Source organism: Prunus mume, linkage group LG2, assembly GCF_029339155.1.
Source record: "Prunus mume cultivar Tortuosa linkage group LG2, ASM2933915v1, whole genome shotgun sequence".
Lineage (NCBI taxonomy): Eukaryota > Viridiplantae > Streptophyta > Magnoliopsida > Rosales > Rosaceae > Prunus > Prunus mume.
In genome coordinates, this window is record NC_142699.1 from 44,667,206 (window position 1) to 44,681,371 (window position 14,166).

The following is a 14,166-nucleotide window of genomic DNA, read 5'->3' on the forward strand; positions in this document are numbered from 1 at the left end:
ACATCTAAATAGCGGATTCATTTTGTTTATACTAGTTGAGTTAAACCTTTTTCATTTTAAACCAAGTATCTTAGCCTAGTCTCTTTGAACAAAAATAGAAAAAGAAAAAAGGGAATAGATCATTTACCCTTGATGACATTTTCTTGATTTCTCAAGAAAGAATACCTTTGTTGGAAAGACCTTTTGTTTCTCTTGATTTTGACTCCTTCACCTTAAGGTTTCAAGATTGGAGTCCTCTACCTTACCACACCAAATGCTAGTCTACTTCTTGATTGGACCAATTTTTGGTTTATAGAAGATGAGATACAAAGATGATCACTCATCAACCAAAGTAGGAAATCAAAAACCCTAGTTAGGTTTTCTCCAACACTTAACTTATATAGGACAACGCAAAAGGCAATTGGGTGGCTATTTGGGGCTCCATTTGGTCCATAAGTCATGTCATCTTATGCCACGTATCCCTTGGGCCTAATAGCCTTTTGGGTTATTTTGTCCATTTCCTTTTAAATCATATTTAAAAACCCAATCCAATATTTCTATATGTCAATATTAATTCTATAATTAATCTTTTAATTATAATTTAACTATTAAATTATAATTACAGTCTTACTTAATTGACCTGATCAAACTATTTGACTTTGGTCAATTGCTCCGGTCAATATGTTGACTTTTGACCGTTGACTTTGACATTTGATTATCAACCATTGACTTGTCATTTCTCCTTATTTATACATCTAATCACATTCTTTGGGTGTGCAAATCCGTAAGTTCCTTTTAGCAAGGTAGTGGGTTGACTTAACTCCTTAAAGATGATATACGAATTAAATTCCACGATTTAATTCTTTATATTAATAAAGGTTAATTGAAACCTTTTAGGACATCCACAAATCAAGGTTGTCGCCCATTGAGACGTTACAAAAGAACCTATTCAAATTGGAATGACCATTGTTCACCCGTTTTATGTTTGCTCCTGTGATGGTAAGGTAAAGTTCCCCATTGGCTCGAAAATCATTTGACTGGTCAATAAGTCAACTTTCTTTTGTGTGCAAGCATGCCACTGCTAGCAATGAAAATCCTAGCAGACTTCTTTAAAATAGATAACTTGTGCCCCAAGTTACTGATTTCTGAACAAGCGATTGTGAATTTGTATGAGGAATATCTCCCAAATAAATTCTTTTCTTGCCTCAAACTAGTGAGGACTTCACAATTTTTCACAGTACAAAACTGGTAGTTCCGGACATAATAAATGATAAGAAAGTGAACTGTTTTTAGGTAGAACTGCCTTTTAAAAACCTCAAAAAGGAAAAACCAACTCTAGAAAGACAAAAAGAAAGTTGAGCTTCCATTTCTGCCTAGCTTGCACTTGGCGAATGAGCTATCAATCAAAAAACTGGTCATCTACTTAGATTCTCAACTGATCACAAGTCAAGTCTCAGGAGAATACATGGCGAAGCACCCGAGGATGATCTTATACCTTAACAAAGTCCAAGAGCTGTTGAAGGCATTTCCTACCTTCACCATCCAGCAGGTGCCCCAAGCGAAAACACGCACACAGATTCACCGGCAAGCTTAGGATTAGTGCTGGATACCCAATTCAGAGGCTTCATCTCCATCGAGCACCTTGACCAGCCTAGCATAAAAGAGGCAGAGCAGCCGAACCTGATGCAGATCGACGAGGATCCTAGTGGCAGGACCCCATCATTGACGACTTAGTGAATGAAAACCTGCCCGAGGACAAGTTTGAGGCCAGAAAAATCAAGCAGAAGGCTGCAAGATACTACATGAAAGGTGCACGCTTATCCGCAGATCATACTCTGGGCCTTACCACACTTGCATCAAGTACCCGCAAACGCTCGAGGTTCTTTGCAAAATACATGACGATGAATGTGGAAATCACGCTGTGGGCGATCGCTTGCTCGAAGGCTCTCGCATTAGCTATTTTTGGCCTACCATGCGCCAAGACTCTACGGAGTATGCTCGAACATGTGATCGATGCCAACGCTATAAGCCGGTACCGGCCTGCCCGCTAAGGAATACCATCCGCAGAGCCCGGGGCCATTTATGCATGGGCCATTGACTTGGTGGGACCTATGCCGACGGCACCTGCCAATAAAGAAATGATGATCGTTACCACTAATTACTACACCAAATGGATCGAGGCCGAGACTTTATCTTCTACCAAGGAAGCCGATGTTGAACGGTTTACCTGGAAGAACATTATTTGCAGTTCGGTTGCCCGCAATCGATAGTCACCGACGACGGTACGATTCGTGGCGGGTAGATCACCGCATTCCTTGCGGTATGACATCAAGCAAGCGCGTGTCAACTCCCGGATACCCGCAAGGCAATGGCCAGCGAGGCATCCAATAAGATCGTCTTTGGATCGCTCAAGAAAAGACCTGGAGGGCGCCATAGTCCCTTCCATGAGCATTGAGGTGGGCGGTCTTGACCGAATCGCAAGCGGATGAAAGTCAACCTTAATCGCTCGAAGAAGAACGAGAAAAGGCCATTGTTCGAGTTGCTACGTACCAACAGAGTTGACATCCTACTACAATAAGAAGGCCAAGATCAAATAGTTTCAGCCTGAAGACCTCGTGCTCGAAAAATTTTCATCACAAAGCACCTCGACAAAGAAGATGAAGCCAAACTGGGAAGGACCCTACATGATCAGCCGATCCGAGGGCAGAGGAAGTTACACCCTCGACACTCTTTCGAGACAATGGAATGCCAACCACCTTCGAGGATACTATCCATAAAATCGCTTACCAGCTCTAGCAGCTACGAGCCTCCCGTACTTCATTGAAGACAAAATATTGTCGATGTTACCTGTGTTGTTAATTTCCTTTATTCAATAAAGCGATGTATTCACACCAACATCAATACAAGAGCAAGATTTTCAATGAAGTACTTTTTCGAACATTATGTCTCACGAACATACACATGCTGGCAACAAGTTTTATCTCCATTGTAGACAAGCTGCTCCTTGAAGCACAAACTCAATGGAGTCTTTTTCAAGCGTTATGTCCCCGACATAAGCACACAGGCGACGAGCCTTATCTCCATTGCAGACAAGCTACTCCTCGAAGTACAAACTAAATGGAGTCTTTTTCAAGATTATGTCCCTGACATATGCTCGCAGGCGACAAGCCTCACCTCAATTGCAGACAAGTTGCTTCTCGAAGTACAAACTCGATGAAGTCTTTTCGAGCATTATGTCTTTGACATACACTCGCAGGCGACAAGCCTCACCTCCATTGCAGACAAGCTGCTCCTCAAAGCACAAACTCGATGGAGTCTTTTTCGAGCATTATGTCCCCGACATACACTCGCAGGCGACAAGCCTCACCTCCATTGTAGACAAGATGCTCCTTGAAGCACAAACTCAATGAAGTCTTTTTCAAGCGTTATGTCCCCGACATACGCACATAGGCGACGAGCTTTATCTCCATTGCAGACAAGCTGCTCCTCGAAGCACAAACTCAATGGAGTCTTTTTTGAGCATTATGTCCCCGATATATACTCGCAGGCGACAAGCCTCACCTCCACTGAAGGCAAGCTACTTCTCGAGCACAAACTCGATGAAGTCTTTTTCGAGCATTATGTCCCCGACATACGCTCGCAAGCTACAAGCCTCACCTCCACTTAAGGCAAGCTACTTCACGAGTACAAGCTCAATGGAATCTCTTTCAAGTGCTATGTCTCCGAACATACACTTATGAGAAATAACAAGAATTGAAGTTTGAAAGACAACTGAAACTTCTATAACAAAGCGGCCAACTAGCACCATCTACTCAACGACTCAATCTAGTTTAGCCTTATCAACTATGCCACCACCTGAGGCTTTGCTCCAATAATTTGACATCTAATGCATCTAGTACTTAGCCTTGATATCTAATCATCATATGACATATATGCTTATCTTATAATCAAAGTAAGCCACCATATTGTTTGGATGTTTGATTGATTAATGTTTACAAATAGTTCATCATTTCTTGCCTCTAATTATATTTTTAATGTTTATAATTTGAATTATCTAGTGAAAAAAAAAATAAAGTGAAAAAAATTCAAATTAAATGGATTGGTTCTTGGGTTCTCGTTCAATATGGACATGGGCTTTGGGCGGGCGGGATCGGCCCATATTGACACCTCTACTTGGGAGTTGTCTTCCTCCATTGCCTTCAAGCATCCACAACATTGCTCTGCTCACTTTGAGTAGGGGCAGTCAAGATAAAGCGCTTCGTCTTCATGTTCGAGATGGCAACAAGGAGAAGCACTATTCCTGCAATCCAAGTATCCCAGCTTGTACTCATTAGCAACAATCTCATGCTTGGATGCCTCGTAGCTTCAACATGAGTGTCGAACTTGACCAGTGGAGCTATCACCAACTTCGGATCTGCAGTTCGCGCAACTTAAGGACTCTTTGCTCGAGCAGATGACTCTTTAGCTCTCTTGGCCATAACTTGCAATATTGAGTCAACTCCGTGCTTGACTGCTCGTGGCTTTGCGGCGAGTCGTGATTGCTAGACAGATGTACATCCTCTCGGTTTGATCCCATGATCGGCACAAGCAACTCAAACTCGCTTCTCAATAGCCTCCTCACGGTAGATCATGGGTTTTAGGCGATTCGGCGGATACCGAGCGAATATCCCGGACCTCCCGCATGCCATTGATCTTCTTCGACCGACGAGGCGCTTGATCCTAGCAGATGAAGAAGCAACTTCCATAGGGACATTCTTAGCGACGTGACCCCCTTACGAAAGACTTGCTTGTGGAAGAATGAGAAAGCTTGGTCGAGGACTTCTCTCGCCCAACTGGCAGATCATCTAGGTCCGAGCCATGCAGCTCCCATCTTTTAACATCTTGGTGGGGCAAACCACCACCTCCTTCGATGTTCACTCAAGCAACCAACGCAATCCACGAGAACCTGGCAAGGATGTTCAAAGCTTGATGAACATTGGTCGTGTCCGGGCCGAGATCAAGCTTATTGTGGATGTCATTTTCTACAAGTAGGAGACAAGTCGGACACATAGCAAAGAATTCCATGGCAATAGCAGATCAAAGGGATGCAACTTACCATCACAGTAGGTGAGAAGAACGAGCGGACCGTCGCCAACCTCCCCTACCCATCTGCCGCTAACTTTCAACATGTCCGTGCTCCACACATGATCTCCTTGACTCATACTGTTCCTAGTTCGTGACACAAAAAGAAGAAGGAATTGAAGCAGTTTGGATCAACCACAAATAAGCCGACCCAAAGCGCCACCTACTCCGAATGTGAGTCGACTCACCTCCAACCTAGTTACAGCTGGACAACCCAAGTCAAAAGACCAAAGTGGCAAGTCAAAGACCTCCTCCACTTAGGAGCCCAAATCTAAGAAGAAAGCCCAATTACAGCTGGACAGCCCAACAGATAATTCACATCTCCTACATGCCACCACGCGCCATGCAGAAGTTGGGGGCATTTGTGGGAACCGAATTAAATCATACCCTAGGTCAAATAATTCCTTCCATTTGGGGAATATTTGACCTAATTGGGAATTACTCAACCTAATTGGGAGTTACTCAATTTAATTGAGAATTACCTAATTAAATTGAGAATTGATTTTGATTCCTACCCCAATTCCTAATTAAATGAGGAGTTACCTAATTAAATTAGGATTTGATTTGATACCTACCCTAATTAGGGATTTGATTTACCCTAATAAATCAAATCCCTGATTAAGCAAATCAATTCCAAATCGGGAAGAATAATTCCTTTCCATCTACGGAATTATTCCTCGGAAACCCTAGCCTCCTAGACCACTATAAAAGGATGACCACACACAAAGGTAAAGGTACATCTAAATTCCTACTGAAACTCTGCATAAATTATTTCTCACAAACCCTAGCCACCACTTTCTTTCTCTCTCTTACACAAGGCTCCGACCACCACACACGGCTCCGACCATCCGATTTTCCTTGAAACACTTTACCTAACTTAGGTATCGGAGAACTTTTGGCCAACACCCCGGGTGTGGTCCTTTACTCCGATCTGTTTTGCAGGGAGAGAGAAGTGGAGAAGACGAAGGAATCTTTGACAAATATTCTAGTATGACGAAATTTGCTCCCACAAATATATAGTAAAATAAAATTGGGAGCCTTGTGCCTTGGCGTCACTTGCACCATGCCAGGGCTGCCCTGTGTAGTAGTACCAATTTTAGAAGACATCCTGGTTTCAAGTCCCCTTCCCTCAATTATTTATATTCTCAGGTTGTTAATACTAACCAACTAGCAATTAGTCTAGTCTAGTGGTACTTTTTCACTTTCCCAATATTGGAAGAGCTCACAAGTTCAAATCCTCCACTTTCAATGATTAAAAAAAGAAACTGTCACCCGTAATTCTGCCAAAATTATGTTTACAGAATAGCATACAATCCACAACTCATGGTTCAGTAAACCCAACATTGGCAATTAATAAGAGTCTGCGTTTGATGTTTAAACAATTGTACAACACACAATGCTTGTCCTTAGAACATGCTTCTCTAATTGTTGGGAATGCCTTTCCTTTTCCCAAAGCTATGGTACAAACAACAAACATCCGCTGCTGCCTCATAGTTCATCCTGCAAGATCAACAAAAAACAGAAATCGAAAAGAAAAAAAAAGTTTAAAGTTTAAAACTTCTATTAAAATTTAATTTTTAGGTCATAGGTAATGATACACTTTCAGGATCTCAAGACCAGCACCAACATAAAAAATTAAAAAAAATCTTGGTAAGTTGCCCACTGATTTAATGGCACCATAAAAGGCGCAGCAGTAAAGCTCCTACTCCAAGTCATGCAAACAAGCAACTTAAGCAAGGCCCATGCTAAGAAACTTTTAACTTCTACATACAATTTGGGGTAAATAATTTTGCTAAACTGATTACAACTTAATGGGAGAAAAGGAATTAATGTGACAGGAACAAATAAGGGAAGATATGAGGAAGTGAAAAAAGAAGAGAAACAATAGAGAAAAGGTTAATCCTTACATGGTAATCATCCAGATAATCACGGGGATCATGCTGCACAACAAGACAAGATTCTCAAATTAGACTCAGTCACAATAATCTAACACATGGGACACAAAGTTTTTACTAGGGATAGCTTATAGGTAATATCAGTCCTGACAGGTGCCTACTATCTTAATGATATTGTGGTCATAATCAGGTCATCAACTGCTTAGCCAAACTTAAATACAAATATTGTAGCTTTAATTTTTCTTTCTTTCCTTTCTTCTTTGTGGTTAAAATATACAAGGCTAAGTACTCTATAAGTTGAATTTTTTTTATGAAGGCATTCCCCATCTAACTAGGTTGCCTGTGTTTTATCCATTTTATGAGTTTTTACAGTAATCCACCCAAAAATGGAAAAAGAATGCATCCACAAGACCTTATTCCCCCAGACTATTTTTGGATCTTCCTTCTGACCCCTTTACTGTGTGGAGGCATATAAGCCATACTTCCTTTTCAAATATGCTGTATTACCTTCATTTTCTCTCCCCACAAAAACTTAATGTTCTTAGAGATTCACAGTTTAAGTTCAAAACCTACCAGTATGATCATTTTGATTAGATGTACTTATGAAAAGATCTATTTTATCTATCAAACTTGTCTTCAATACCCTAAAATAGATTTTCAGCATTGAGTCCATTAGAAATATGTTGATACTTAGACAAAACAAAAAATTTCAAAATATCATTAATGAGACTGAATCAGGAAATACAATACCCTTTTACGACGCCTCCTATCTCCATACTGACGATCTCTCTCCCTCTTTCTTCTTTCACCTTCTTCACTCGCTCTTTTAGCATCCTACACAAGCAATCAAATGGGATGAAAATGTTGTTCAGAAGGGTTATTGTTTGACCACTACAGTAGGACTTCAGAAAAACCAGAGAAGCAACTTGGCTTCTTGTAATCACCTCTTCTTCTCGAGCTCTTCTCTGCTTTTCTGCTTCCTCAAAAGCTTCTTTTTCAGCCTAAAATTATGCTCATTGTTATGAAACTTAGACACTTTAACTGAGATAAATGACAAATATAAACATTTAAGAGTAGCAACTCACTTCTCTATTTGAAAAAATCTCTTCTACAACTTCTTTTGCATACTGTGGGTCATCACAAATCAAAATGTTGTCGAAAACTGAACCAGCCTTTACCTGCAAGATTTTGATGAGGCTCCACATTACACAGAGAGAGAGAGAGAGAGAGAGAGAGAGAGAGAGAGAGAGAGAGGAGAGTTCAATCTAATTTGTTAAATCCTGGTAGAAAAAGCACGACTCATGACACAGTTAACACATACCTGCCAAACTTCAATGCCCACATATTTTATTGGCTTCAGCACATAAAGGTCAGGATCGTCCTCAAACTCTGCAGGAACAGAGGAAAAAGGTAAGTGCTCTTTAAACGAAAGTGGAAAGCGGCTAACCTATCCAGACACATTGATCATTTATACAATAAATAAATCTGCACCATCACACACACGTAGATAAACTCAACTATGTGTGTAAAAAAAAATGCAAACTACGTGAACAGAACTTTAGAATCCCTTGAATAAATAAATAGGCCTTAAACCAGGATTGAATCTAATATATGTTATTGGCCTAGCATTCTATTGTAGCCAGGAATTTCAAGTCAGGGGTCACTATAAGTTGAATGATCAAATAGGTTGATAATATAGATAAATCAAGTCCTGGTATGAGATAATGAAAGTATTCAGCACAAGATCTCCAGTATATATATTTTTTCATTCTCACTTCTTCCTAAGATTCCAACCAGATGAAGGTTCAAATTCCTTCGATAGTTTAGTCTAAAATATAAACCATATCTGCCATGGAAATATTCTGAGGCACGTTAACATACCTGGGTTATCAATCCAAGGAGTCTTCCACTTTCCCTTATAGTTGGGGTTCTTGATTTTCTGTAGGATGGCATAGGTACCAAAAGTTAGAAACTTCACCAACAAATGAGTTTCGATGTTATACATCTAGCTTAAAAGCACCTTGGGCTTCCATGGTCCTTTGTATGCTGGATTTGGGATCTTTGGTCGCCTCCAAATTCCATTTTCTTCATCATCCCAATCTTCAGGCTAAGAAACCATCAGCATTTTTCGGAAAATTTAGAATCCAATAAGTTCAGACTTTATTAAAAATTCCTGATAAACTAACAAATTTATTCAATGAAGATATAAGCAAGTGAATTAATAATTGTTGGTCAGCTGCCAAAAAATATAGATGGGGTTCAGGAAGATTTCTTTCTCAAATCATATCAATTAAGAATATCAAACAGTTCCACACTATACATAAATATAACAAAAGGAGAATCTTCCTTTCCAGGACATCATGTCTGTGTTAATATTGATAACATATAACACTGACAAACCTCTTTGGCCTTTGGATCAGGAATTTGTGATGGAATTGAATCATATCCCTACAACATTAAAAAAAAAAAAACATTTTTTGAGTATAAATCATGCAAAATGATTGTAACCTATTCAATCATGAATACAGGTAGAGTGTGATACCTCCGGTTTCACATCATTAGGGTCAATAATATACTCTCTGTCGTCCCAGTCTGCTGGCTGTAAGGAGGACACAAGTCAATATATAATTTGTGGTAAGGTAATATTTTTCTTTGGTTGGGGTATGATAGAGAGATTGGCGCACAAAGAAAACAATGATGCATGCAATAGCCCCACACGATGTGGGATAGGCACATATTTAACCAAAGAATTCTACAAGATACAAAGTACTGTGTACTGATTTAGAAATATTACTTTCAGTCAAAAGCGGCTGTCAAATTTTAAACACTAAATTGATTGCTTGCGCGCAACATCAATTTTTGTCCACAACTTAAATCATAACACCATACCTTTTTGGCATTGACATCCTTGATTTTCCGTGGAGGAAGTATATCCCAATCTGTATACATGCTTCCAGAATCTCTTTCTCTATTATCAACAAGGACGCTGTAAGTTGCATCAGGCCTAAGAATAAATGTATAGAAATGAGTTAATTTGTCTGTTTCACATTGCAGATCCTTTTTTAAGGGATAATTCTGGCCCTGGTAAGAAAGAATAACATGGAGCTTTTTTGTCTGTGTGCCACATAAATCAGGTCCAAACATGAAACTGCAGAAAACATAATGTGAAGAGTCAGAAGCCATTTTCTCTTTGCGTACAGTTAAGTATTAATAACAATTAATAAAATTACATAGTATGCAACCAACTCAAGTAGTATTCAGTATGTGAGCTTGATATAGGCAAAGGCAAGAAGACTCCAAGATGAATTCAACACCACCAAATACCAGAGAGTAATATAATTGCGCACATACATGCCTATGCTTTCATGATCAGTTTTTAGGTTCTTCCTAACCAAGTCAATCTGCAACACTTTTTATCTTCCTCATGATCTTGTAAAGCCTTCACTTAGACAAACTGCTTATAGGACCAGTTATTGCTTATCTATTATTCTACATCCAAAAAATATTTCTGAATATCCTATCTACAAGTGCCGCTTGTTATGTTTGAGAAGTATATGGATTCTAACGTTATTGTTTCTAAGTTTGTTATAAGCATCCTCATTGACCAATGGGATCTGGTTATGGATCATTTAAGCACAGTATATCACACCAAAAAAAAAAAAAAAAACAAAGTCAGCTCTAGCATATCTATTGTCAGCTTAAATACAACCATGCACAATAACCCACATGGACCCCGACCCCTGGAAAAAGACTCCCATTATTGGGAGGGCTTTGGCCTGCAGTCTAATTACTCCTTTCCTAGAAAATATGTAGAAGAGGCAGTCTTCCGTAATGTTTTAATGTTTAGTGCTGCCAACACCTTTTCCTTTCTCTGTGTGCATAATTTATTAGAGCATAATAGAAATGTATAAATCCAAATCCAACAAGATTTGGCTGGATTCCTTGTATATGCAGAAGAAATCCTTGCAACTCCTGACATGTTTAAACCCTCAAACACACTTAACACATATACAGATATAAATAATATGTATATACAAGGTAATATGTTCACAGACCTGTATGGAGTATCACCACCAAATTTCTTCTGATTGACATAGCCAGACATAAGTTTGATGTAACCACCACCACATTCGATCTCTTGTTCAAATTTAATTGAATACTGGATAACTAGAGTTCTATTTTTGTTGCTGAACTCAGGTACTTTTGCAGATATGGCAAAATGCTTGGCATCATTATATGTCTGAATCCCTGCATAAATTTCAGAAAGTAAGCTATCAAATGCAGACACTGGTAACTCAGCACACAAATTCCAGTTATATAAGGCATTAATTAATTGTGTTGAACAATACACGAGTCTCACATCGGAAACTTAACAAAATAGAAAGTCCCATATAATAAATGGTTCCACTCCTAATAACATCGAGGCCTTTTGTATAAAACCTCACTCTTGCTAAACAGGTGGTTAAGTTGGAGACAATATCGATGTTGCCAGTGGTGGGCTAAGGGTCCGTCCCTCCGAAATCTTAACAAATTGAGACTCCAATGTGGCTTCTAATTAAAAATTGAAAACCACGAAATGTTGATTATGAAAGAAAGGCATTTCTCTCCCATTCCCACAAACCTATATGGTAATGACTATTACCTCTATCATGTTAAGTTTTTCACTATTTGTGATCTTATTACTCTTTGTTTAGCATAAACTGGTTTGTCAAACCAAAGTGAAAGTTCATACTAATCTCAGTACACAAATTCTAGGACAATAAAGCTGATATAATTTATGCCAAATTTTAGTTTAATTTTACAGAGTTGTCCACCAGGAAACATAATATGAGCAGTGTTATATAGTTTGACCTGAAAAAATCATAAGAAAATGAAGAAAACATATTAGTAACCATCTAGATACAGGTCATCGTTTCTTTATTGCAACCCACATCTTGTCTTTTCTCTTCTTAATGCAACTACATATTACCCTTCTTTCTAAGAAGTCCTCCTTCCACTGTTCTTATATTCCTTTTCCTGTATTATGAGATAGGAGAAGGCATATTTTAAAAACACATTTAACAACGCATTTTAAAAATACTGTAGAGACTAGTCCAAGGGCCAACTCAAGGCACGACCATGGATTTGACCTAAGCCTTAAGTACAACTGTGAGCACCAAAGAGGCAGAGAGTCACATTATTAGATGTCAGCTCTCAGTGGACACTTTTCTCATATCACACAACTGTTCTCATGTCAAATGCATGCACTCAATATCAAACTAAATAAACACATGAATTAACAATTAAGCATTGAGTTCATTTATGGCTTCAGATTCTCCAAAACTTACTAAAACATTCAAACCAGTAAATTATAGGGTACCAAATACAGTACTAGTTCACATTTGCTTTTGAACCCATGATTGAAAATTTTAAAGTATCACATCTGATTTGGAATGAAAACATTCCACATATACATAATTTTTCAGGTGCAAAGTATATTATCTCAGTTTATTTCTGAATTAAATAATATAAACTGCTCAATAAATTCTACATAACTACAAAAGATGAACAGTAAAACAGCATTTTATTTCCTAAATGTAAGTTCAACAACAAATCAATGATATATGTTCTAAAACAGAACTAATAAGCAAAGGGTTGTTAGGATACCTTTATCATCCGGATCTCCAGACCACTTCCCTGCAGTGTACTTGAACGTTCCTGCTTTTCCTTCTGCCCTTTTCCAGTCTGATAAGACCCACCGGCTCTTCCACCCATCTTTTTCCACAACAATCATTATAATACATCAGAAACCTTTTTTTATTTATTATTATTATTTATGAGAATACATCAGAAACTTCAAAAACAAAAGAATAAATGAAAAAACTTTGTACTCAACCAACCAAGTAATTGTCCCACAAACAGACACCCAGTTTCATAATCAACTGAGTGAACTTCACAAAGTTGACAGTTTGTCACTATACAAGCTTTAATAAAAATATATACAATCAGACATGCATCCATTTGATTCATGATCCTTACTGTCCTTCCATTTTCTCACAAACCAAATAAGGTGTAACACAGAGCTTGGTCAATCCGAGCACAGCATTCAAACTAAGCAATACATTTAAACTTTTACAAGACAACCACATACAAGCTCCAAAATCATCCCTTTCACTACTAATTAGGAGAGAGAGCAAGCAAATCTAAGAAATCAAGCTCTAAAGACTGATCTGAAATGCAAGAAGTTTCTAGACACTGTTCGGAATCTGCGGAAATGCCAAGTGAAAATAAAAAAAGCGTTTATTGATTATAGTTCTGATTCTTTTACCTTCGAATCGCTCTTCGAAGAAGACTTCAGAGAAGGCGAAGTGCAAGTGAAGAACTAGAAATGGAAGCAGAAGCTTGAGAGCTCTGAGAAGCTTCATTTTTGGCTCTCTCATTTTCCTGCTAGAAATCAATGCAGAAGACTTGCAGCTACGCTGGTCAACTTGCTATTTATTGAAGGAGAGCATCAGATAAATTCACCACACCCATTTTCATTCTCAGTAGTCCCAAAAGTAATTTGGATGCTTCTAGAAGGCCTTATTTTATTCAGGGCCATTTAAACATAAGCCCAAGTCATAAGACCTAAGCATAATAAAAGCCCAATGCATTTTTTTCTTCTTCTTTTCTTATAGCCCTAATTTAAAGTAGATGGTCGATCAATATAGGTTTTCAAAATTTAAAATTAAAAAAATGCATTTTTAAAATTGTGCATAATAGCGAACAATCTTTAATGGAACAACATTGGGCAAAAACAACAAACATCTTCAAATGCGGGGTAGAAATAGATTTAGAGAAAATGAAAAAATTAAGGAGGGTTTCGGGAAAAAGATTGGATTGAGAAATTAACAGCAACAACAAAAAAGGTGATTGAGAGCTCATATCTAAGCATGGTTTAGACTAAATCACCACGAGAGGCTTATTATTGAAGTCACTGCAAGAGTCTTGCTATTCAAGTCACTATAAGGGACTTGTTATACACTAACCTCAAAGAAAAAAGGGAAAAAATAGAAGAGGAGAAGAGAAGCAAATGTGCTTCTTCTTCCTCCTCTCTCTTTGTCGATCTCTTTCTTTAGGATTGGGAGTTGTTTGCTATGCTATGTGGAGTTTGTGGAATGCAAGAAAGATTTTTGTAAAATAATTCATGGTA

At 38.4% G+C, this 14,166-nt stretch overlaps 1 protein-coding gene across 1 annotated transcript; it reads right to left on the minus strand.

The window, feature by feature from the left end:
- Positions 1–6,327: 6,327 nt before the first annotated feature.
- LOC103322299 (calreticulin-3) lies at positions 6,328–13,507 on the minus strand. Its single transcript, XM_008224203.2, has 14 exons — positions 13,303–13,507; positions 12,642–12,749; positions 11,051–11,243; positions 9,885–10,143; positions 9,538–9,594; positions 9,396–9,443; positions 9,016–9,102; positions 8,877–8,934; positions 8,317–8,384; positions 8,081–8,173; positions 7,940–7,996; positions 7,746–7,829; positions 7,008–7,040; positions 6,328–6,600 (listed from the first exon to the last, which is right to left on the minus strand). The coding sequence occupies exons 1-14, from the start codon at positions 13,412–13,414 to the stop codon at positions 6,589–6,591; spliced, it is 1,269 nt and encodes a 422-aa protein (XP_008222425.2). The 5' UTR covers positions 13,415–13,507; the 3' UTR covers positions 6,328–6,588.
- Between the last annotated feature and the right edge of the window lie 659 nt (positions 13,508–14,166).

Bases quoted from the DNA above. Each gene is read 5' to 3' on its own strand.
- LOC103322299 (XM_008224203.2), bottom strand. From the start codon at position 13,414: ATGAGAGAGCCAAAAATGAAGCTTCTCAGAGCTCTCAAGCTTCTGCTT. The intron at 9,595-9,884 runs GTATGGTGTTAT...TCCTCCTTACAG, and splicing joins AGGATGTCAATGCCAAAAAG to CCAGCAGACTGGGACGACAG. The intron at 9,444-9,537 runs GTATCACACTCT...TTAATGTTGTAG, and splicing joins CTAATGATGTGAAACCGGAG to GGATATGATTCAATTCCATC.